At 38.7% G+C, this 21,842-nt stretch overlaps 1 protein-coding gene across 2 annotated transcripts in view; it reads right to left on the bottom strand.

The window, feature by feature from the left end:
- Positions 1 to 4,120: 4,120 nt before the first annotated feature.
- Positions 4,121 to 21,842, bottom strand: part of Tenm1 (teneurin transmembrane protein 1) — an 889,421-nt gene continuing 871,699 nt past the window's right edge. For both annotated transcript variants that reach the window (XM_029473263.2, XM_029473264.2), the window contains 5 exons: positions 20,632 to 20,928; positions 13,962 to 14,349; positions 11,903 to 13,123; positions 11,228 to 11,370; positions 4,121 to 9,463 (listed from right to left, as the gene is read on the bottom strand). In XM_029473263.2, the coding sequence (XP_029329123.1) occupies positions 8,705 to 9,463; positions 11,228 to 11,370; positions 11,903 to 13,123; positions 13,962 to 14,349; positions 20,632 to 20,928 (2,808 nt within the window). In that variant the 3' untranslated portion in view covers positions 4,121 to 8,704. The remainder of the gene's footprint in view (positions 9,464 to 11,227; positions 11,371 to 11,902; positions 13,124 to 13,961; positions 14,350 to 20,631; positions 20,929 to 21,842) is intronic.

Raw genomic sequence — 21,842 nt, forward strand, 5'->3', positions numbered from 1 at the left:
AAATGCATTAGTGGCCTTCACCTTTAAATAAAGTAATTGAAAATTTTATTTACCGAGTTTGTTTTTAAATATTCATTTAAAATACAGATAGTCCCATATACATAGTGAGGTCCAGGTAGGCAGGGCTACATGGAGAGACCCTTTCCCTATCCCAAAAACAAACAAACAAACAAACAAACAAACAAACAGATAAATAAAATATAGAGACAGTTGCTGTAAATAAATTAAAGCACTGAAGAAGGCTATCTTACTTTATTGGAATGAATCCCTAGACAGTTAAGAACTTTTCTGATTTTACTAGGTCAAACTCTCCAGTGCACGTGTCTCCATCCATCTCCTCTGGTTGGACTTGACTCATCAAGTTGATTCCATTCCTTCTCTTTTTGAACAGGAGTAATTTTGTTATCTCCCAGTATGTAATAGGGTGCACTTTTACAGAAAGATCATACCCTTATTAGTTCTATAGTACTGTGGTAGCCGGGTATACTTTTAAGAAGCCAAGTGAAGGTAAAAAAAAAATACACATTCTGAATGAAAATGAGGACATGAGTGCTCCTAGATACCGTCGAGGAGAAGCTTTTTTTCCCTTCCTTCCTTCCTTCCTTCCTTCCTTCCTTCCTTCCTTCCTTCCTTCCTTCCTTCCTTCCTTCCTTCTTCCCTCCCTCCTTCTCTTTCTTTCTTTCTTTCTTTCTTTCTTTCTTTCTTTCTTTCTTTCTTTCTTTCTTTCTTTCTTTCTTTCTTTCTTTCTTTCTCTTTGCAGATATAGGCTGTATAGTACAGCCAGAGGCATCTGGAAGGACCCAGATTGAACAGGGTAATGAGAGGAGAGAAAGAGTCAGGGAGCAAGAGAGGAAAAAGAGAGAGGAGAGAGAGCTAAAAGGTCAAAAAGGCCAAGATCAAGCAAGCCAGGAGCCAAAAGACCAAGAGAGGAGGGTCAGGAGAGCATGGTCAAAGTGGCTGAGGTTCTGTAGGAAAGGGAAGCTAGGCTGTGGGAAGCCCAGCCCCTGGGCTGAAGAGGTTTAGTGTGGGGGCAGGGTGAGAAGTGCTGGGAGGAGCTACTCGAACTGGGTGAGACTCATCCCAGGTCTCTTTGGGATCTGACACGGGCATGTCCAAGAATATACCTCTTCTTTAAAAGTGTGTCAGCAAGCTCACAATACATATGACAGCTTATCAAATACTTGTCTGTTTCTTCAGGTATTTGTTCTTAGAAGCATAAGGTCAGTAGGAAGACAAACTTAGGTAATTGACTGTGACAGGCAAGGAGCCTTGTTTCAGTTCAAAAGTAGAATAAATCTACCACGAATATGTCTGATGAAGCCATCTGGTACAAATAAAGGGCTGAATGGAAGGTATTCTTTCCTTAGATAGAGTGGATCATTTAAAAATGTGAGTAACATTTTAAAGCTGTTATGAATGTTATGACATTAGGCTATGTTTTATTTGATTCACTTTATTGAGCTCAGAATCCAAAGTCTATTAATAATAAAACCGACATTTGCCCTTGAGTGTTTCAAGGTTACAAGACAACTGGTTTTCTCGTTAGGGCACTATAAATTCGACTGAGTCACCTGTATCTGTCCTTGCAGGAAATGGGACCTTAGTATTTTTCAGTTTGAAGTAATGGGTGTTGATAAGCTATGCTAGTGTGGAGTCTTTCATAATTTGAGGTCACTGGCCAAATTTCTAGTAAAAGGCTGAATTTTTATTGTGTGTGTATGTGTGTGTGTGTTGTATGTGTATTCCTATTTTTTGGGTGAATAGTTATTGAATTCCACAGGACACCCCAAATATCCTTCCTCAGGCACTGTCAACGTATATTTTTTTCTGGAGACATGCTCCCTTTCTGGGCTGGAGCTCACCATGTAGGCTATGTTGGTTGGCCAGGGAACCCCAGGAATCGGCTTGTCCTTGCTTCACCAGTACTGGGCTTACAAGTATGTGCTATCAAGCAAAACAAAACAAAACAAACACAACAAGCAAACAAAAACAACCATGTATTTAATTAATTAATTAATTAATTTTGAACATATTCCCCTCTCTTCTCGAACTCTTCTCATAACCACTTGTATCAGCCTCTCTACTCCCATTCTTTCCTACCCACCGATGAGATTTTTTTGGTCCATTTTTCTTTCCCCATCTAGTCCAGTATGTGTTCCCAAGATAGGCTTGGGAGTGGGTCCCACATTAAATTCCCAGCTTCCCCCCCCCATATGTGTTGTGGAGATTGAATTCAGAACCTCATGCATGTACTCAAACATGCTACTGATTGATCCGTTTTTTTAAAAATACCGTTTTTTTTTAAAAGAACATGTTTTGATGTAACAAATGTGACAAATTGGATCGATAGAACCCCTCTACATAACACACAGAATGTCCCCCTCCCCGAACACACACCTTGATGACTCTACCCAAGCCCTGAAATTTGTTTGCCTTCTCACAAGACCATAGGTGGCGATGCCCTATTTGGTGGTGGAGTAGAAGAAGCAGGAATGCAGGAGAGCTGCATTTTCTTTTCATCTTTGTCACTCATAGTCTGTGTGACCTTAGTAGTTAAGTCAGTCTGATACCTTTATGGCATCTGCCAAGTTGCCAATTAAATCTTAGTCATCTCACTGGATTATTGAAGCACTAGGATTCCATGACTTTAGTAATAGTACAAAGTGTGTGCATGCATATTCAAATATGAAAGGTAAAAGTGAACAGTGAAGGAACACAGACAGATGTTTGTTAAAGTGGGGCTCCTGCCATTTTTCTTTTTAAATACAAGAGCCAGTTAGAAGGCACAATTTGAAAAAAAAATCCTCAGGTGAAAGTAAAAACTTTCCTCCTTTATATTAAGACAAGGCTATCTTCTCCTAAGTCATTTTCTCTCCATGTGTATGTTAGGTCCAAAGTGGGTCCCCTAAATGGCAGTACTACTGAGAATGTCTAAATTACAGCCTGGGCTCAGCTTAGACTGAACTGTGGCTAAGCAGAAGGATTGATGGCTGATGAACAAAAGCCTAAAATCAACATTCCTTAGAAACTAGTGATGTGTGGGCATCTGTTGGGCTGGAGGAACCCTACTTCCTTTATTTGCCAGTATAGCTGGCTACCTCTGACAGCTGGGCATCTAGTTCCCATGCTAGCCAATCCCCAAACCGTAGCTCTTCTGGTGCACACCCTCCTCCATCTACTCTAACTTCCAGGCTCCTTCTCAGTGCAACACCCATCACTTTCAAAAATACTGTAAGGCTTTCTCTGCCCTTTGCTATTCTCTCTGTCTCTCAAGAGATAGCAATGACAGCCACCCAGGGAGTCGTCAGGTTTGGTTGTTTCAGTGCTGTCTTGCTAATAGTTTACATTGTATATGTGATGTCCTATATATGTATATGTAATATATATTCCTATATGTGTACATATAAATATAATGCTATATATGTCAGTGATAGATTATATATAAGCAACCAGTAGAAAAAGCAGGAGGGCATTTTGAAGTGTTGTAAATTGCAAATTTCAGTAAGGAATGTTATATAGTCATATGGATGCCGTTACTATCACGTCAAATATCCGAAGTCCTATTGGCCAGATTTCCAGTCTCATTTACAAATGTCTCTGTATGAAAAGTACATAAAAAATATTAATTGTCAAAACCTGTAGTGTAGGGCTTATGTGGAGCTGTTGTTTCTTTTTATAGTCTGTCATGATTGTCACTTCTGCCTCCAAACATCCTTTTATTTTGGCAATGCATTAAGATATCATGGTCTTCTAGCTCTCCATCACCAGGTTATTCTGTTTTTATTAAATTTTTCTTTATTGCTGAGGAAGGCACCAGAAAAAGAGAGCAAGCCTTTTGAAAAAGCCATAACCTGGAGGTATTTAAATTCACTGCAGACACTCTGGTTTGTTTATTAGGCGATCATTTGTGTCACTGATCTCATTTGTATGAAAAATAAAAATGAAGGGACTTCTGCCTAGCATCAGTGCCTTCCTGATTTCGGCACCTACATTTTCAAAATCCTGTGGCCTTCATTGTTTCCTGCCAAAGAGCCCCCTTTCCTATCTCAGTTGAGCAGATTGACTTGGGGATGCAGTTTGGCGCATGAAATAAAATGGGACACAATGTTCATTTGCGATTTTATTTTTTAAAAATGAAATATTCAAAGTACTTTTCTTTCAAATATTGACACATAATGTTTAACTTTTAAGTATTTACAGCATGTTGTTGTGATGCTCTTGTAGAAAAAAATGCATGCTTCTGGCCTGAAAGCCAGAGCAAAATGCAAAAGACCATGGAACTGCAGCCAGAGAACATGAACCTGTACAGTATCCAGTCACTTTTCAGCACAGGAGAGCAGGAATACAAAATTGGAACCTATTGTTTCCTAGCAACACGGCTCAGGCCATTAGAACACAATTTTCAGTATGATTAGAACCTCTAACTGTTGTTACATAGAAACTGAAAATCTTGGCATACACTGTAAACATCTTTACTTTTCATGAGAAAGGAAGCAGCTAAAAAGAGTCCTTTTCTGACAGAAAGGCTGGACTTCTCCTTTTCACCGTTTCTCTTACTGATGCTTTTGCCAGAAGAACAGTAAAGATTTAGACACTGTCATGATTCATACACGTAAAATATTTTTCAAGGACACAATCTGATATACTAACATTTATTTAAGAGGTTAAAGTCCACCACTAAATCTAAGGAAAGATTTTTAACTGCCAAACACATTTCCTTTGACAAATAATGTAAGATGACAACTGCCAAGACAAAATCCACAGCAAGTTTAACTCTAAGTATGTTCAATTACTGTTTAGGAAGCGATTTCTTCTTATACACAGTAACACAGTAGTATATTTGGTCCTTAACAGCTTTCACACAAAGGACACACTGAAATAAGTCACCGTTTTGTGGTTGAATTATTACTGTTTTTTTGTTTTGTTTTGTTTTTCTCTTTTTTTCTGTTTTTGTTCTTTTGCTCTTTTTTTGTTTGTTTTCTTTTCTTTGCAGAATAAAGAACCTTACAGAAGGCTGTGGAAGAGCAGTCTGAGATCTGAAGTATCAGGCAGGTCTCTATGTATATGTGTGTTCCTCCAAGAAAACAAGAATGGTACACCCAATCTATAGCCACATGTTTCCCTACAAGCTATGATACACTCCATTCCCTCCAATTTTTCTTGATACTTTATGATTATACTTCTGCTTTTCATCGCAATTGAACTAAATTGACCTTAACACAAACAAATCTGCAGAAACGCAAAAACTTTGCCTGGACTCTCTGGTAAAGTTACTGTGGGAACAGGTCTGGTGGGAAAGCAAGAGAAAAAGGAAATGCAGAAATAAGTGATGGAAACTAAAATTCTAAGGGAAGTTGTAACGGAATGTTATACCTCTCTATGTAGGTAGTATGTGAATTGCAAATTATACATTGTCAAGTTTTCATATATTTGGCTATGTTGTATATATTATTTCATATATATGCAGTCTATATATTATAGAACTCCTAGGTGGCTTGAGAATAAATGGCATCCTTATTTTATACATTATTTTGCTGGGTTGAAAAATAAAACATATGCTTATTTCTATGGCAAGTGTTCTGGTGAGAGAGTGAATTGAGCAGTATTCCTCTTTCCTTCCAGAATCTTGCTTCTAATCAACAGCGGTTGGAATGACAACTGAAAATAGTTGGATTTAAATACCTCTTAACCTTTGAACTTTTCAGCTCATTTGGATCTCTAGAGTGCAACAGTAAATCAAGTTCAAACCCAAAATCACACCAATGAAATGGGCCTAAGGAAAAGAAGCAATCACAGAGTATTTCCTGTATCCCTCCCAGAATGTTCCTCACAGGAGCATCAAATACTATCTTCTCACTTTAACCTGCTTGAGTGGTATGTAGCTGTGTCATGTGAGCCACCTGTCTTTTGCATGTGAGAAATTTCATGCATTTCTTTTCCCTTCAAAGCTGCACTGTCATCAGGAAACACAAATGATTTGTCCTCTCATTCAAACTTCAGAACTAAAACTCAGTGAAAGCAATCCTTCTTACCCTGCCAACAGGAAGCAATATACTTAATATTTCCATGTTCTTTTTATGAAATGCCAAAATGTTTCTCTTTGATTTGCAACTTGTTATACTAAAAACCTTTTGGTTTTTTTTTTTCTTTTCCTCCTCAAAACTTTAGGAGTTGTAAAGAGAACAATAATATTTCAAGGCAGTATTAAAACCACAGTTGTAAGTGATAAAAAGTGCATTTCCTGAATATAATACAAATATAACTTTAGGTAACCAAAGGCACAAACTAACTAAATACATATTACAAACTAGAATTGCACAGTTCAAGGTAATTACTATTAAGGAATAGTTCCAAATATTTCTTCCTAATGGATATTTAAATCGGTTTGAAAATGATACATCACTAGTGAGTTGCAAAATAGCGCAATCACTTAAAATAGAAGCAAAATAGGCTCCAAGATTGACACATTGGGTTAGTGATACAAATACACCACATTTAAGAATGCACTTTTATGTACAGTTAACAAATTATTTTCCCATTGACTTCAAAGAATGTCAGAGGTTCTAGGAACTTAAGATCTATTTTTAGGTTGGTGTGGAGGTATTCAAATTTTCAACATGTTTGCAAAACTTGTAAATATTCCATTGTGAATACTGTACTGAGGACACAAGCCTGATTCGGGGAAAACCCTACCCTGGGATTTTAGTCTGGATTAACAATATCTTGAGCTGCTGTGCTTCCAATTACAAAGATAAATGATGAGTTCATTATGGATTCTCTCTCTCTTCCTCCCCTGTTCTCACTGCATGTATGTGATGATCTGAACCTGAAGGTTTTCACAATGATATATTTCAATACGCCCTCCCCTACTATTTGCTGGGGTCCCTCTCCCTCATTCTTTGTATAATGAGAGTCAGATTCTTAAAAAAAGGAAATCATCTTAACATGAGCCTGGACTCTGACTTTGCATATTTTCAATGCAACTGTCATTACAAGCAGGCCAATGACCCCATATTGTATTTAGGTAGTAGCTGGAAAGAATCTAAATGAACAGTCAATCATAAATTCTCCTCCAGACATAGCAAATGTTCATCGGGTGATGCGAGGGTGGAAGCTGGCTCCTGGGAATTTTCTACTGGGCACACTGTGCTGTCATGAATTTTCATTTGCAGCAACTTGCAATTACACAGCATTTTATAAACTGCCTCTTTGTCAATGGGCACAAATCTCTCAGCTCACCAAGTGGCTTCTTTTACTGCAGGATTCATAAGAGATTGAGAAAACTGCAGCAGCTATTAATATTAACCCTGACATGTCTCTAAATTTTGAGTGACTATGGAACAAACAACCCCTCCTGAAAATAGTTATTTTCCAAGGTGGAAAAATTATGAAACAAACATATGTGGATTAAAGACAGAGAAGTAAACTAATCACATAAATTACATTGGTGAAAAACTAGTCTGCCCCTCGGTAATTAGATGAAATGCTTTAAGTTGGAAAGGATTCACTTAATTCAATTTTCTGCATATGGCTGGGAGAGATTCAATACAAAATCGTACATTTGAAAGATGACTCTAAGTGGGAGGAAATGATGAGGCAGCAACTATAGTTATGTTGGCTTTCATCTCATTTTCACTGTAATGCAAGGTCTATTGTTTCTAAGGTTTTGGCTCTCAGGAATTTCTGCAGCAGTAGTTAATATGTTTCTCAGCTTCACAGGCACATAGACCTGTTAAAGCCTCTTTTCTTGTATCAGAACCATCCATTTTAGTATATTACCTTTCATGTGCACAAACCATTGGATTAGTGTATAAATACTGAATTACTAATGTGAAACTATGACCAAAGCACATCCTATATATAAAGGAGAAATTCCTACCCAGGTTACTAAAAGCTATGTTTACACGATGCCAATACAGCTGGGCAAATGGAGAAAAAATTGAGTCAAAACAGATTATGTGAGAGAGGTCACATCGACCAGCTGCTTTGGTATCACGTACACACAAGCAAATCAGCGGCTCTCCAGCCTGCTTACTGCACTCACAGTAAGGGATGGTAGACTGAAGCCAGCCATCACACGCCAAAACACAGCACAACAACATGGCATTTACTTTTTAACAGGCAAGGAGGAAAAATCAGAAAAGGAGGGAAAACAGTTTCTGACTCCAGGAGATGGTGTTTGAAGACATTTTAGATTTCCTTTTAAGTTTCCTAGAACAGATTTGGACAATGTGAAGGGGCTGGCAGTCTTTTGAGATGCAAGGATTAAATACTATTGCACCACATTTTAAAGTAGCCTGTAAGTTCTGCCAACAATTCAATGTGAACCTTGGTGTCACAATAGAAATTGAGAGCCTTGGGTTCTTTATATGTGGTTGAACATAAGCATGGCTCAACAAATTGAACGTGGTGCTTTTTGAAAACATTTGGGTTAGCTGTTTGAGTTCAGCTTGTGTTCTTTTGAATACTGCCACACGAGAACTAAAAATCTCTGTCATTTTTCTTAAAGAGTTTAAACAAACAATATTAAAATACCATCTTCTGTCACATTGAAAGGCAGTTGGATATGTTTTTCCTCCATATTTACATATACAGAGTTCTGATCTAGAAAACCAATACAATAAACCTTTTTTTGTTTTGTTTTGTTTTGTTTTGTTTTAAAAACAGGCAGTCTTTGGTGACGCAAAGGCAGAGATTTCTTTTGTTACCTCCTGCCTATTTCACTCTGTCTCATGAAGTGAATATTGTTGGCACTGTCTGAAAGTTCTAAATACTGCTCAACAGACAAGACAAAATACCCATCATACCCCTGCACCCTCCCGGTGCCCAAAAGCTGCTGCTTTTCTCCCTCTGTCCATACCCGAGTCCCTTCTTCCCCTTCCTGTAACCTCCTCTGCTCCTGAGTCCAGGCCTGGGCCACTGCGCGCTGTCTGGCCATCTCCAACACATGGTTCTTCTCCTCTTCGACAGTCGTTCCATACCGGATATTGAAGCACAGAGCTCCGTGCTGCAGTTGGATATCTGCAAACCGTCTAGTCCTCCCATTCAACACTGACGTCATCTGAGACACAGTGACATTAACACCATTCTCCAGAATCCGCCTCCCCCCAGTGTTACCGATGAGCACCAGGTCTTCCTCCAGAGACCCGAGCTTAATGAAGTAGTGAGTGTCCCTCCCTTCTATGGTAAAATGCAGGTTTTCCAGGTAATGAGCATTGTTGAGAATGGCAGCAAGACGCCTGCTATCTTCATTGGCTACTCCTATAATATCAGCTGTCACTATGCCCTCTTTGATGGCAAATTTGATACCTTTCCCAAAGACAGAAGGGACAGCAGCAAACCTCGGCTGTTTCCCTCCTTCAAGACACCTCCCCTCATTGTACTGAGGAGTCATAGGAAGCTGATCCAAGGAAATGAAATTCCTTAGTTGTTTCTGGAGCTCACACTGAATGCCCAGGATCATCTAGGAAAGAAGGCACAGGGTTAGACCACTGCTGTATGCCTGGTGGTTATTGGAAAGGCAAGGCTGGCAAGGGCTGATTCCTTCTCTAAAGCTGTCACTTAGTCATTATCAAAACAAACCCCTGGAATATCTACATCAAATATTGGGAAAACAGATGGCTAACAGGTAGTGATTTCTCAGTTGTCTTACATCTTGTTTTAGTTGAGTGTCAGAAAATACATTCAAACACGGTGTTCTACAATTTCATAGCTACAAAGAACTTTGTTTTTGTTTTTTTCCTTTTCAGCACTTACTTGTGGTAGCCAGTTTCTGAAAAAAAGAATCCCCCCATTCAACATGAATATATTTTATGCTTATCAAATCCACTCCTTACGTCTCACTTCCAATCTTTTCCCAGATACATCCTCCCATATCATACTCCCAACTTATATCCTCTTATATTTGTATATTGTACTGGCTCTGATTAGTCCAAATGGTGTTGCCCCATGCATGAAGGTATAGGACCATCCACCATAGCATGGACAACTCACACCTGAGAAAAACTCACCCCTCCCCTGGTAGTCATTGAATGCCTATAGGTTCTCAACTAGGATTGGGGCCTTGTGAGCCCCATCTCCATGTTGGAACATTGACTAGACTGATAGTTCTGGTGTAGACAACCAGAGACATTGAGAGTTTGTGACTGTGACTGCCTGTCATGTTCAGAATACACAGTGTTTTGTAGCAGTCCCTCTAACCTCTGCTTCTTATGATCTTTGTGCCCCTTCTTCAATGCTCCTTGACCTTTGGAGGGAGGGAGCCTAGAAGGAATTTTAAATAGTCCTGCTCCCTCAAAACATAGATCTTAAGTTCAGCAAAGTAACTGACACTAACTAGATGTAATTACTGCACATAGAGCGATACATTATGCATTTGGAGATTGGAAAAAATGTATGAAGCATAGTGCCTGCTCTCAATCACTTATGGTCTTATAATTAACTGAAAAAAACCCTGGAAAATATGAAAGACACATGCTCATCTTTTTACATATACTTAACATATTTTTCCTACTTGGACAACTTTCAAACTTGCTAAGAAACAAGAAAAAAGACTAATAACCCTCTTAGTAGCCAATATTTTAAAAAACATTTTAACATTTATTTATTGACAGTTTTTAAAAATGACTTTTAGTTATAAAACTGTATGTATCATAAATTCTTATAAAAGAAATAGGTCTACAATATCTATCTACTTAGAATTTCCTTTCCTTTATAATTTTGACCTAAATGTCAAGTTTCTCTACCCAAACTTCAGGTTTGTTTTCTTCCTTCCTTTTCCTTTCTATTTGTATCTCATAGTCCTCCTCTGCCAACATCTCCTGTTTCAGTGTTCACAGTTCTCCAAGACTTTATCACTATAAAATGTAATATCTTTGTTTATTATACCTGTATATGACTTTCTTTATCAAAAACAATTTTATTATGTTATTTTGTGATCTTAAGGCACACTTCTTAATTTGGCAGTTTTTTTTTCCATATAGAATCCATCATTGCTATTGCTAGCTGATTTTAGAATGTAAGACATCCAATTCCTTTGTGCTGTCACCAGTAATCTACTAGTTTCTCCCTTCAAAGCTCCACTTTCCTGATCTTTTCCTTACAGATGGCTCCTCATACATCATTCAAAATCCCCTTAAAGAAATCATCTTTTTTTTTTATTAGATGATATTCTGTTTTTTCTTTTTTTTCTTTTTCTTTCTTTCTTCTTGCTAAAATTTGTACTGACCTTTCCAGGATCCCACTCTTGGGTTTTTGTCTGAAGTTGAAGAAGCTCATAAGTTAATTCCATGTTTTCGAGTTCTGGTTTGGGAAATCCAGGTAGTACGTTATGTAACTGGAAACCAAAGAGCTCCAGCCAGCTGCCAATGTCTGTGAAACACAAAATTTAAAAGAAAAATAAAACAATGACATTCAAAAGGCACTTCTCAACTTGAAAGATATGCTTCTGCTGCTGTCACTGTTTCGACCACGGGAAGGTAAAGTAACCCCCCCCCCCGATTTGATTGACTCTAAAACAATACCCATTCCCCTATGTAGGGAAATCTATTGATCTGTGCGCAATTCCAGGAATAGGCTCAGTTCACTGTAGTGAAATTCATAATCTAGTACTGATTTTAAGACCACCTGGACTGTGACCCTGGATTTATTGCATGCAACACAATCCTGATTGTTTTCTGAGAGTACCTTGGCAAGCTTTTAAGGATAGAGCATAGAAATAGGTTAAAGGGAAAGAATCAGGATGCAAAAAAAATTACATCTGATGAAAAGTTTTATGCTTTTCTGATTCTAGAAAATGGGACATGCAGAGGGAACATCTCTACAAAGATATTGATGCTATGAAATGAGATTGGCTAGCAGTAAGTTAGGTCAAATTCAATTTAATTGAATTCCTCTTAAATACCTGTGGTATACTTTGCAACATCTTGAATTTTGCCAACTGGGTAGTTATTCTCAAAGGAGTAGAGGTTGAATGGTTTAGGAAGAAGGTTCAACTGTTTCCATATGTGATGATTAGGCGTTGTCCATCTGCCAGCAACAACATCATAATCCCTTTGCCCTAGATGCACTAGTTTAGTAAGAAAATCATAGAGTCCTCCATGAAAACCAATGATGACCTCAAAGTCAGGGTATGTATCATGATAGATGTCACCATAAGGTGTATACAGAATCTCTTTTATGACCTGACCCCGACTGCTGAACACAGCTAGTGGAGTGCCCATATTATCACAGGCTACATAATATTCCTCACCACTGCTTAGCTCCATGGCAATAAGGTGACCTTGGAGATCATAATAAAGAGATGTAATCTCTGCGCTTGTGTGGTTGTACAGATGAGTAACTCTTATAGGGTTGGCCAGGTCTGCATAAAAGAATTGGAGATGCTGTCCTAGGCTGGACTTACTGGCAACGCGTCGCCCAAGCCCATCATAGTAATACTGTACAGTCCAGCCAGAAACTTTATTGTAGGCTTTCTGCAGCAGACCATTAGAATTATACTCAAATATATCATTTCCCCTCTGTCTCAGAAAACCGTCTTCATCCATTTTATACTGAATTTCCCCTAGTCTAGTGATGCGGTCTCGGAGGTCATATCGGAGAGGAGTAAGACGAGCACTATTCCCATGGCTCAAAAGGTTGATGTTTCCGTTCAGATCGTAACTATACCGCCACTGGATTTTGTCATTCACAGAAACAGTTTGAAGTTGTCCATCAGCATCGTATTCATAGAAATACCTTGTGATATTGGCATCTACTCCTACCCTTATATCACATATGACCATCCTGCCCATATTATCATACTGAATAGTCATCCAGTAGGCAATTGCCTTTAGGATCTCATATTGGACCTCAATGACTTGTCCATTGGCATTGAAGATCTTGGTGTGCTTCATCACTGTTGTAGTTATAACCTGATTTAAATCATAATTAATTACACTGAATTTTCCAAACTGTTCTGTTCTACCAGAAACATCAACATATCGGTACAGATCTATGGGCAAAGGGGTCTCGTTGATCACAGCTTGCATGCTGGTGACACGAAAGTTGTTGTAACTGTAGTCAAACCGTGCATTCACAAGACCTTCTTCACTGAATCGGAAAATCTGACGTCCAATGAGAGGTCCTGTAGGAACCAAAATAAAAATGAGAAATAGCCTTCTGATAAACTAGGCATAATCAGAATTTTTGATTAAGTATTGATACCTTTATATTCAAAATCATATTGTATTATAGATTGGTCTCTGATGTCTGATGCCTGGGCATGTCAGTGTGTGTGTGTGTGTGTGTGTGTGTGTGTGTGTGTGTATGTGAGCGTGTGTAGCATTTGTCACTAGACATGGAAAATATTACATAGCACAGTTACAGATCAATTTAATTATAGAGCTTATCAAAATAATAACCTATCCAGTAGCCTAGAGGGAAGAAACTGCTATTATGTTCATGCTGTTTTGCTATCATCGCTGGCAAAATGCATTCATTTTACTTAACCTTTGCTACAAAGTCAGATGGTTAGAGTCTCACAATGTACAACATTCAAGTAACTGGCTTTGGGCATGTTATGAATACAAAGGTTGAAATAAATCCCAGAGTTCTGACTTTTGTCATTAACTGAAGCTTATAGAGGTTACCCAGGGCTTGAGCTGCTTTCTGAGCTTCATGTCTTATACACAGATCTCTGGAAAGATACAGGGGTGGATATGAACAAGTATAGGGCTAAGAGAGGAACTGCAGTTGCAATTGTTTTGAAAGCTGAGAGAGACAGAAATATATGGTGTGGTATTAAGGAATCAGCTTTCAGGTAGATATGTTTCAAATTTAGAATGGAAGATAGTATGAGAAGGAAAAAAATTGTTCAATCATGAGTTAGAATGAGAGTTAGCACTTCTTTCTTTGAATGTGATCATAAAAATATAAAAGAGTATAAATATTGAGGTATACTGCTACCCCATTTCATAACAAACCTGTTTGCCTGTATCTGATTGTGCAGATGAATCCGTCATGCATCAGGTGTATTGTCTTAATTACTCCAGAAGACTCTTCATATGTTAATGTGATCTGAGTGGTGTCATAGAGAATCTCAGACAGTCTTGCTTGCTTTGTGTACTTGTATAAAACTCTGCGCCCAGTCCCTAGATGCAGAGTCTGTAACAGTCGGCCATCTCGACTGTAGTCTTGGATAAAAGAGGTGCTGCTGTCTGGTGGGGTGTAGATATTACGGTAGTAGCCCACTGAAAGCATGGTTTGTAAGCTGTGGCGCACCATGCTAGGCATGGTAACTGACAGCAGGCAATCTGATTGGTCATACTCAAAGATGTAACGCCGCTGACTGTGTAAGAGAAGCATCACAGACTGAAACGAGACAAGAACAAAATAGTGTAATTTATACCACTAATGTTTAAGAGATTAAAAGAAATACACATTCATCCATCTCACACAAATTTTTCTAGCAATTACTATGTGCCAGGGACTGTGGCAGATGCCAGTAGTACACAATAATATTATCTACCATCATGGAATTTGCGGTTTAATGGAAAAGAAAGACAAGTAACCAAGTAATTATAATACAGTGTGAAATGAGTTAAGACAGAGAAAGTATAAATGACTTCAGGAAAGTAGAGGAAGATGGTTATCCCAGACTTAGGAAGGAATATTCAAGTTGAAATCTAAATAATCTTGGGCAGGCAAAGACAAGGAAAGGTGTTGTTCAGAAGGAGATCGTGCTTCTGGGAAAGGCTGAAGCATTAGGAGGGGTTGAGAATTAAGGAAGCCTATGAAAATGCCCTTTTCCCCATAGATTGAGAGGAAGTTTGTATGACAGGAATATGTGTGGTTTGGGGGTGGTGGGAGAGAGAGAGAGAGAGAGAGAGAGAGAGAGAGAGAGAGAGAGAGAGAGAGAGAGAGAGAGAGAGAGAGAGAGAGAGAGAGAGAGAGAGGACAGAGGAGAGAGGACAGAGGAGAGAGGAGACAGGAGAGAGGACAGAGAGAGAGAGAGAGAGAGAGAGAGAGAGAGAGAGAGAGAGAGAGAGAGAGGAGACAGGAGACAGGAGACAGGAGACAGGAGACAGGAGACAGGAGACAGGAGAGAGGACAGAGAGAGAGAGAGAGAGAGAGAGAGAGAGAGAGAGGAGAGAGGAGAGAGGAGAGAGGAGAGAGGAGAGAGGAGAGAGGAGAGAGGAGAGAGGAGAGAGGAGAGAGGAGAGAGGAGAGAGGAGAGAGGAGAGAGGAGAGAGGAGAGAGGAGAGGGAGAGAGAGAGAGAGAGAGAGAGAGAGAGAGAGAGAGAGAGAGAGAGAGAGAGAGAGAGAGATTGATTAAAAGTGAAGAATTCTTTGGCTATATCATGCCCAACACATAATACATTTGTCAAAGTATAATACTTTGTATGTAGTGGATGTTTAATAAATATTGGTTGATGTAATTTTAAACAGAAACATGAGTCAGGCCTGCTGGTACAGGCCTATAAACCAGGCTACCCAGGAGGCTAAGGGCAGAAGGCTCACAAGGTCAAGGCTTGCCTGGGATATAAAGTGAGTTTAAGGCCAGCTTCAATTGTTTTGAATGTCTCTGTCTCAAAATAATTTTTTAAAGGGTTGAGAATATAGACCACTTTTTTGTTTGTTTGTTTGTTTTTTCGAGACAGGGTTTCTCTGTATAGCCCTGGCTGTCTTGGAACTCACTTTGTAGACCAGGCTGGCCTTGAACCCAGAAATCTGCCTGCCCCTGCCTCCCAAGTGCTGGGATTAAAGGCGTGTGCCACTGAATATAGACTACTGATAGAGTACATGGCTAGCATGTGTGAGATTGTAAATTTGATCCTCAGTACCATAGGAAAAGAAAGTCAGTATCAATTTATACACACACCAAACACCCCCATCGTTTTATGAAACACTCTAATTTACTGGCAATTGAAATTTATTATTAAAAAGATTTTGTTTAATTTGTATATATGTGGACATATGCATCTGTTTCTGTACCTGTAGAGGCCAGAGAAGGACATAGGGTATCCTATCCTAACTCTCTGTCCTATTCTCCTGAGGAATTATCTTTTCATGAATCTGGAGCCATCCTGGTGGGCAGCAAGTTCCAAATCCTGTCCCCTACAGCATCAGAGCTATACGCAAACGTGAAGCTCTGTGTGCGGAGCTTTTTTGATGTTGGGGATTTGAATTCAAGTCCTCACTGTTCTGTAGTAAGCACTCACATACACTACGCTACACCCTCAGTGCTTCTGTCTTTAAATAAAAAGGAAAAATTCACCCAGGTACTCGACTATAACGCCTTGCATTTCACCCTTTTGAGAATTACAAAACAACAACAACAACAACAACAAAAAAGTTCAATTTCTGAACTCCATGTTGTGAAAACAATAGGTGTCTTTCCATTTTCTACCTGCAAATCACACAAATAATTGTGAATGTTAATTACTTAAACATATGCAATGTTAATTTTTAGAAAATGACAGAAGCATGATGTATGTGTGTTACACAAGGGCACATCCCTCCTATACTTGTAAGAATTCTTGATTTTTCAGTTGCTGGTCAATACCACAAAGTCTACATTATTTGCTCACTTAGTTATTATTTCTTTCCCACCACCATCATGCTGGGGATGCAGAACTAGATGTAGAAATCCTGTCTTCTTACTACCCATGGAACACCTGCCGCTCGCCACATCTTGCAGTTCTGCCATTGTGACCTACAAATCCTCTTAAATAAAAGGCACAATCTTGTAAAGGCTTGGGGACAGGAAGAGAGGCCCTCTCTCCATCAATGCAAAACTCCCCAGAACCAGAAGGGATTGTTCCTGTGAATGGAACAGCAGGTGGGAGAACACTGAAGTGGGTGGGGTAGATGCAGTAATTGGTGAAAATACCTTTGTGTTATTTCCACCCTGAAAGTCTGATTTTCCAGCTCCTTTCCACTCTCTCTTGTCAGTTTGCCAAGAACAAATGACATCTGTCACTTGTGGTGTGGGCCAGGGACAATCACCATATGGCTGCCACACATTATCCAGCACCATCCTGCCTATTCCAGTCACTGTAGTAGCTTTGCCAAAAATTTATACTGCATTGCTATTGTATTCTTTTCTCTGTCTGCTTCATCTAGCCTGTAGCAAACCAGTGCCTGATCTGTTTCTCTGTGGTGCTAACTCAGTTGCCTTCAAAGCCACCCATCCCCAGTTTGCTTTAAACCTTCCTGCTAATGGAAAAAAACGTGGAAGAGACGATTAGAAATCTCCCGCATGCTATTGTTTTGTTGTCACAATACCATTTAGCCCCATTTGGCTGTTTTTTCACTTTGGATTGGTATTATTAACAGTTTGTTCCAAAACAATGCTTATGCGTCTATCCAGTGTCCACTGTGCTACTGCAGGATAAAAAGCTATTCCTTATTAGTGCGAATAATAGAGTGGGAAGCTTGTGTTTTTTAAATAGATTATTATTATACTGTAAAAGAAATCTCTGTGAAAGGAAATAAAAGAGAACAATCACGGCTGTATACTTATTCGAACTAGACTAGAAACGAAAGTAGAAATTTGAAAAGGTATAACATTCACATGACCACCAGATGGCAGTGTGGGGCTGCCTGGGAGCTGAAGCCAAAGATTGCTTTCTGCCTCTGCAGTAAGCCTTGAAAACAAGCCTAAATAGGCAATTTTGTGTAAATGCGTAAAACTAAACCTTCTTATTAAATTATTATAAAATATATTTAAAGGCACTTTAAAAATGACTGATTTTAGGAAACTGAAAGATTTACATCAGATATAATACAAACTTCGTTGCACCGGTCTTCAAAATATAATTAACTTAGAAAAGTGTCATAAATCTAGGCAGAAAAATTAATGACTACAGAGAGAAAAACTAAGAATAATTGATTTTCTTAATAGAGAAGAGACTATTTAAGAAACCACAGCCATTAGCCAAATACTTATTTTTTTTCCTAATGAGTACAAAGCATTGTTCACAAAATGGTATGGGTAACTTAACTTTCACCTAATCTAGAGAAAGTGAAACTATTTTCTTTTCTTTTCTTCTTTTCTTTTTCTTTTCTTTTTTTAAGACATTAAAAAAGTGTGATACTGATTTAAAAGTATTACGGTGTCAGTCCAGCAAGGAGCTTTGCAGATGCAATGCCAGAGGATTTGGAGGTAAAGAAAAATATATTTTAAAGTTTGAACTCTCTTACTGTATACGATGAGAAGTAATATGTGCATCCCTACCCATTCCCTATACCATTGAAAGAATGTGGCAGTAAAGTCTATGTTAAAAGATTCCCATCTTTAGAAAGAATGGACAGAGTCACAGAACAGCAAGGCCCTGGAAAAGCGCGTACAAATCCAACCTTCTTTCCCTAGGTTCCTTTGAATCCAAATTTCAAAGATGTTTTTATTTTCCTCCTTTTCTCTTTTCTGTTTGCTCCTATCTTGATTTACCATCAAGTCGAAGTAAGTGTCAGCTCTTTTCAATTATCTAGTTTTTGTGATTTATATTAAATTATTTCATTTTGGCTATGCATTTGTCCAGTGAATTAGTTATTTATCACTGGTGATAATAATATTACTAAAATCAATTTCAGAATGAATTAGGAAATTATGGCAAGAATATGGATGATGTGATTAGAAATCTCATGAATGCAACAATTTTATAAGTAAGAAACCATTCCATAATTATGCACTTTGTAGGATTGGACTTTTGTGGTTATTCTTCTAGTTAAAGAATAAATTACACAGGAAATAAAGGCACAATAAGTAAAAGGGCAAATGACTTGGCTTGTTTCACTGGTCTGTAAACAATTGGAAGTCGTTGAAATTTCTCTTATTATTCTAGGTCAACAGGTCTTCCGTCTTTTTTTGTTCCCTTTTTGTTTGCTTTTGAGAAAAGGTCACAGGATTTGTGATTCTCTGGTCTTGACCTTGTCAGGGCTGAGGATACAGGTATGTGCTACTATGTTGGGCTGTTTTGCTGTTTTTTTTTTTTTTTTTTTTTTTTTTAAGGAACTGATACCTACTAAATATTTTATTGTATAAAAAAGATCTGATATGCTGTTTCTTTTGTGTGATTCCTGAAGCAAATGTGATGAAATAAACAGTTACTTTGGAAAAGAGAGACCATATCTCCGCACTGGTGTCAGAGAAAACGGCATGCCGTGTTCAATTTTAACTTTTCAATAGATATTTTTTTATATAGATGGCGTAAAAGGGACAGTCTATTACTGTCTGCAGGCAATTAGCTGAGATGGTCACACTCTGGTGCTCTGGAGGCTATAGACCCCTACATGCCTCTAAGGACTCCTGGCTACTTCCCAACTCACATGGGGAGGGAAAACTGTTAGGTTAATGGCATGATTTTTAAAAATATACATATATATGTTTAAAAAATGTGCATATGTACCAAAGTTATTAGTAAATTCCTTATGAAACCTTTTGACTATGTGTAGATGCTACCAAATATTTGAATTCACTTAATGTTTTAATGCAGTCAATGTAGTCCTTAGCCACGGGATTTTCCCAGGCATGCTTTGTTGAAATTCAAAAGACGAAAGATTTGCTCTGTGAGATGCAGATTTCCCTTGCTCAGAATTCGGATTACAGATTCTAAAAGCTTTCCAAGAAGGGAGGGACCCTGAGAGGCTACTGCTTTTGCTTCGAAGCAAACTTTGCTTTATCACTTAGGCATTCCTCTCAGGGAGGGAAGTGCTTCAACAACCAAGTCTGGAAAGTAATAGCTGTGTATGGGCACACCACTTTTCGAAAACCAAACTTTGATGGTTGTATCAGAAGCACACAAATTGTCCCCTTTTTGCCATGTGTGCCATCATCTCTTGTGACCCTTCTAAGAGATTACCCAAGGGGAAAGAAAGTATCTTCTACTTTTCCTAGGAATGAATTCAGAAACAAATTCGATTGAAATGACTTAATTTGGAAGACAACATTTAATGTCTTAGGAGGGGATCAGACTTGGCAAAGGTGGATCAAGGTTAATTGTTCTTCTTGTCTACTGGCAATGGTATGAGTGGAAACCTTTCTGCTATGTAGGGGCTAATGTTTCACCAATGGTTCATGTGGTGGGATTATAATCTTATTCCAGACAGAGCATCGGCTCCTATTATAGATGCTGTTGGGGACTTGGTACACACAAAAGGCTACTACCAATTAGTACTCTCTGTCATCACCATTCCCTCAGGCTAATTACTTTTGAGAATTAGTCCTCGAATGTGTACAAGAAAAATTTCACTGGCTATGGTGAGGAAAAAATATCCTTAGTTGTTGGGCACGAGGCCTTTTACTGGAGCTGAGATCCATTACCACAGAGGAGTGTTGGAATTTCCTAGCTATTTTCTCGCAGTATGAGCTTTCATAATAATACAGACACCTTTTCAAGGGGATGAACAAATATGCTCAAATGAGTAGAAAGCTAAGCCATTATCCCGACTTCAGTTTGAAAAAAAAATACTTGGCAGAGGGTAGGGATGGGGATGTTTTCAGCTGAAAGACGGCGCGTCTGTACAGGTTCACAATGGAGTTTTGTTATTTATGCAATGAGAACATAGATTTTTCTCCTGTAGGTCCTCATAAAGTTGGGTACTTAGGGTCACCTTCAATATTCGAATTCATTTTCCCTTCTATATACTTACCTTTTCTAAGTAGGTATAGCTCCAAATTTTCCCATCAGCCCAAGTTCTTGAGATTATTTTTCCACTCTGGTCATACTCCATCTTTTCATTCCAGGTTCCTCTTTGAATAAATGTGACTAATCCTGAAGGTGAATACGTGATGTTCACTTCATTATATCTGCTCACAGGAGACCACAGAATAGGTCGCCCGGTCTGGTCATAAAGAATTCGAAGAGTGAATTTTCGGTGGTCATCATAGATCTTCCCCGTGCGAGTCATATGATCAAAATCAATGGAAAGTAGGTTTCTGTTATGGGCCTACAAAAAAGAAAGATGAAATATATTTTATGTATTGCTTTGATTCTTCATTTAGCACGTTCCCAATCCTGAAGCGTTTCTAGATGCTCCAATGATGGAGACTCTCTCAGTACTGATCCCTCATTTGTTCATACTCTTCATCTAACAGTTACCTTTATTTCCTCACCATAGTGTAGAGTCATGGAGGGACAAGGCCGGGTTTTACTTCCTAGCAAAGGGCCTGGTATAATCTTGACTTTCATCATATTGCTGATGGTTGTCTTTCTCAACTAAGGACACACGTGAGCCACCACACTTTTCAGTGATCACACAATCCTATTTTATGTGAATTAGATCTGAGTCAGAATGGGGATTCCTGGCCCGTTTCACCCTTTGTAACTAATCAAGTGGTAAATGAAGAAAAACGAAAATGAACACGAGCTCAAACTGCTTTGGATTTTTCATGTTTATCTGGGCTCAATGAACTTCACAGTGGAACTCAGCGTATCTACTAAGGGGACCCCATTCAACCACATTTCCAGGTGAAGCTACCAGGTAAACATGGGGGCATTAATAGTTAAGTGTCCCACCATGTACTGACTAAAGAAAGTTAAGCTTGAATTCAAGTTAAAAAAGAAAACAGCAACAACTACAAGTTGGCTTAGTCTTGGTCACAGGCACCTTGACACCATACAGTAGGCTCAAAGTGAGCTCTAGTCAGGGAACTTGATTTGACTTTATCTGTGACAACACTCATCAGTGCCTGGCTAAGTCCACCTGAGAGATCCAGATAGTAAACTAGCCTGCTAGAAGAATTAAAACTAAGCAAAAAGACTTGGTGGCTTTTTAAAGCAACTGGACAAGTGACTCAGTTTTCCAGTTTTCATCTAGGAATGGCAGTATTTGGCAGACACACTATCATTTCTGCCATGACT

This window comes from Mus caroli, unplaced genomic scaffold (genome assembly GCF_978045245.1).
Source record: "Mus caroli unplaced genomic scaffold, Mus_caroli_1 scaffold_5, whole genome shotgun sequence".
NCBI lineage: Eukaryota > Metazoa > Chordata > Mammalia > Rodentia > Muridae > Mus > Mus caroli.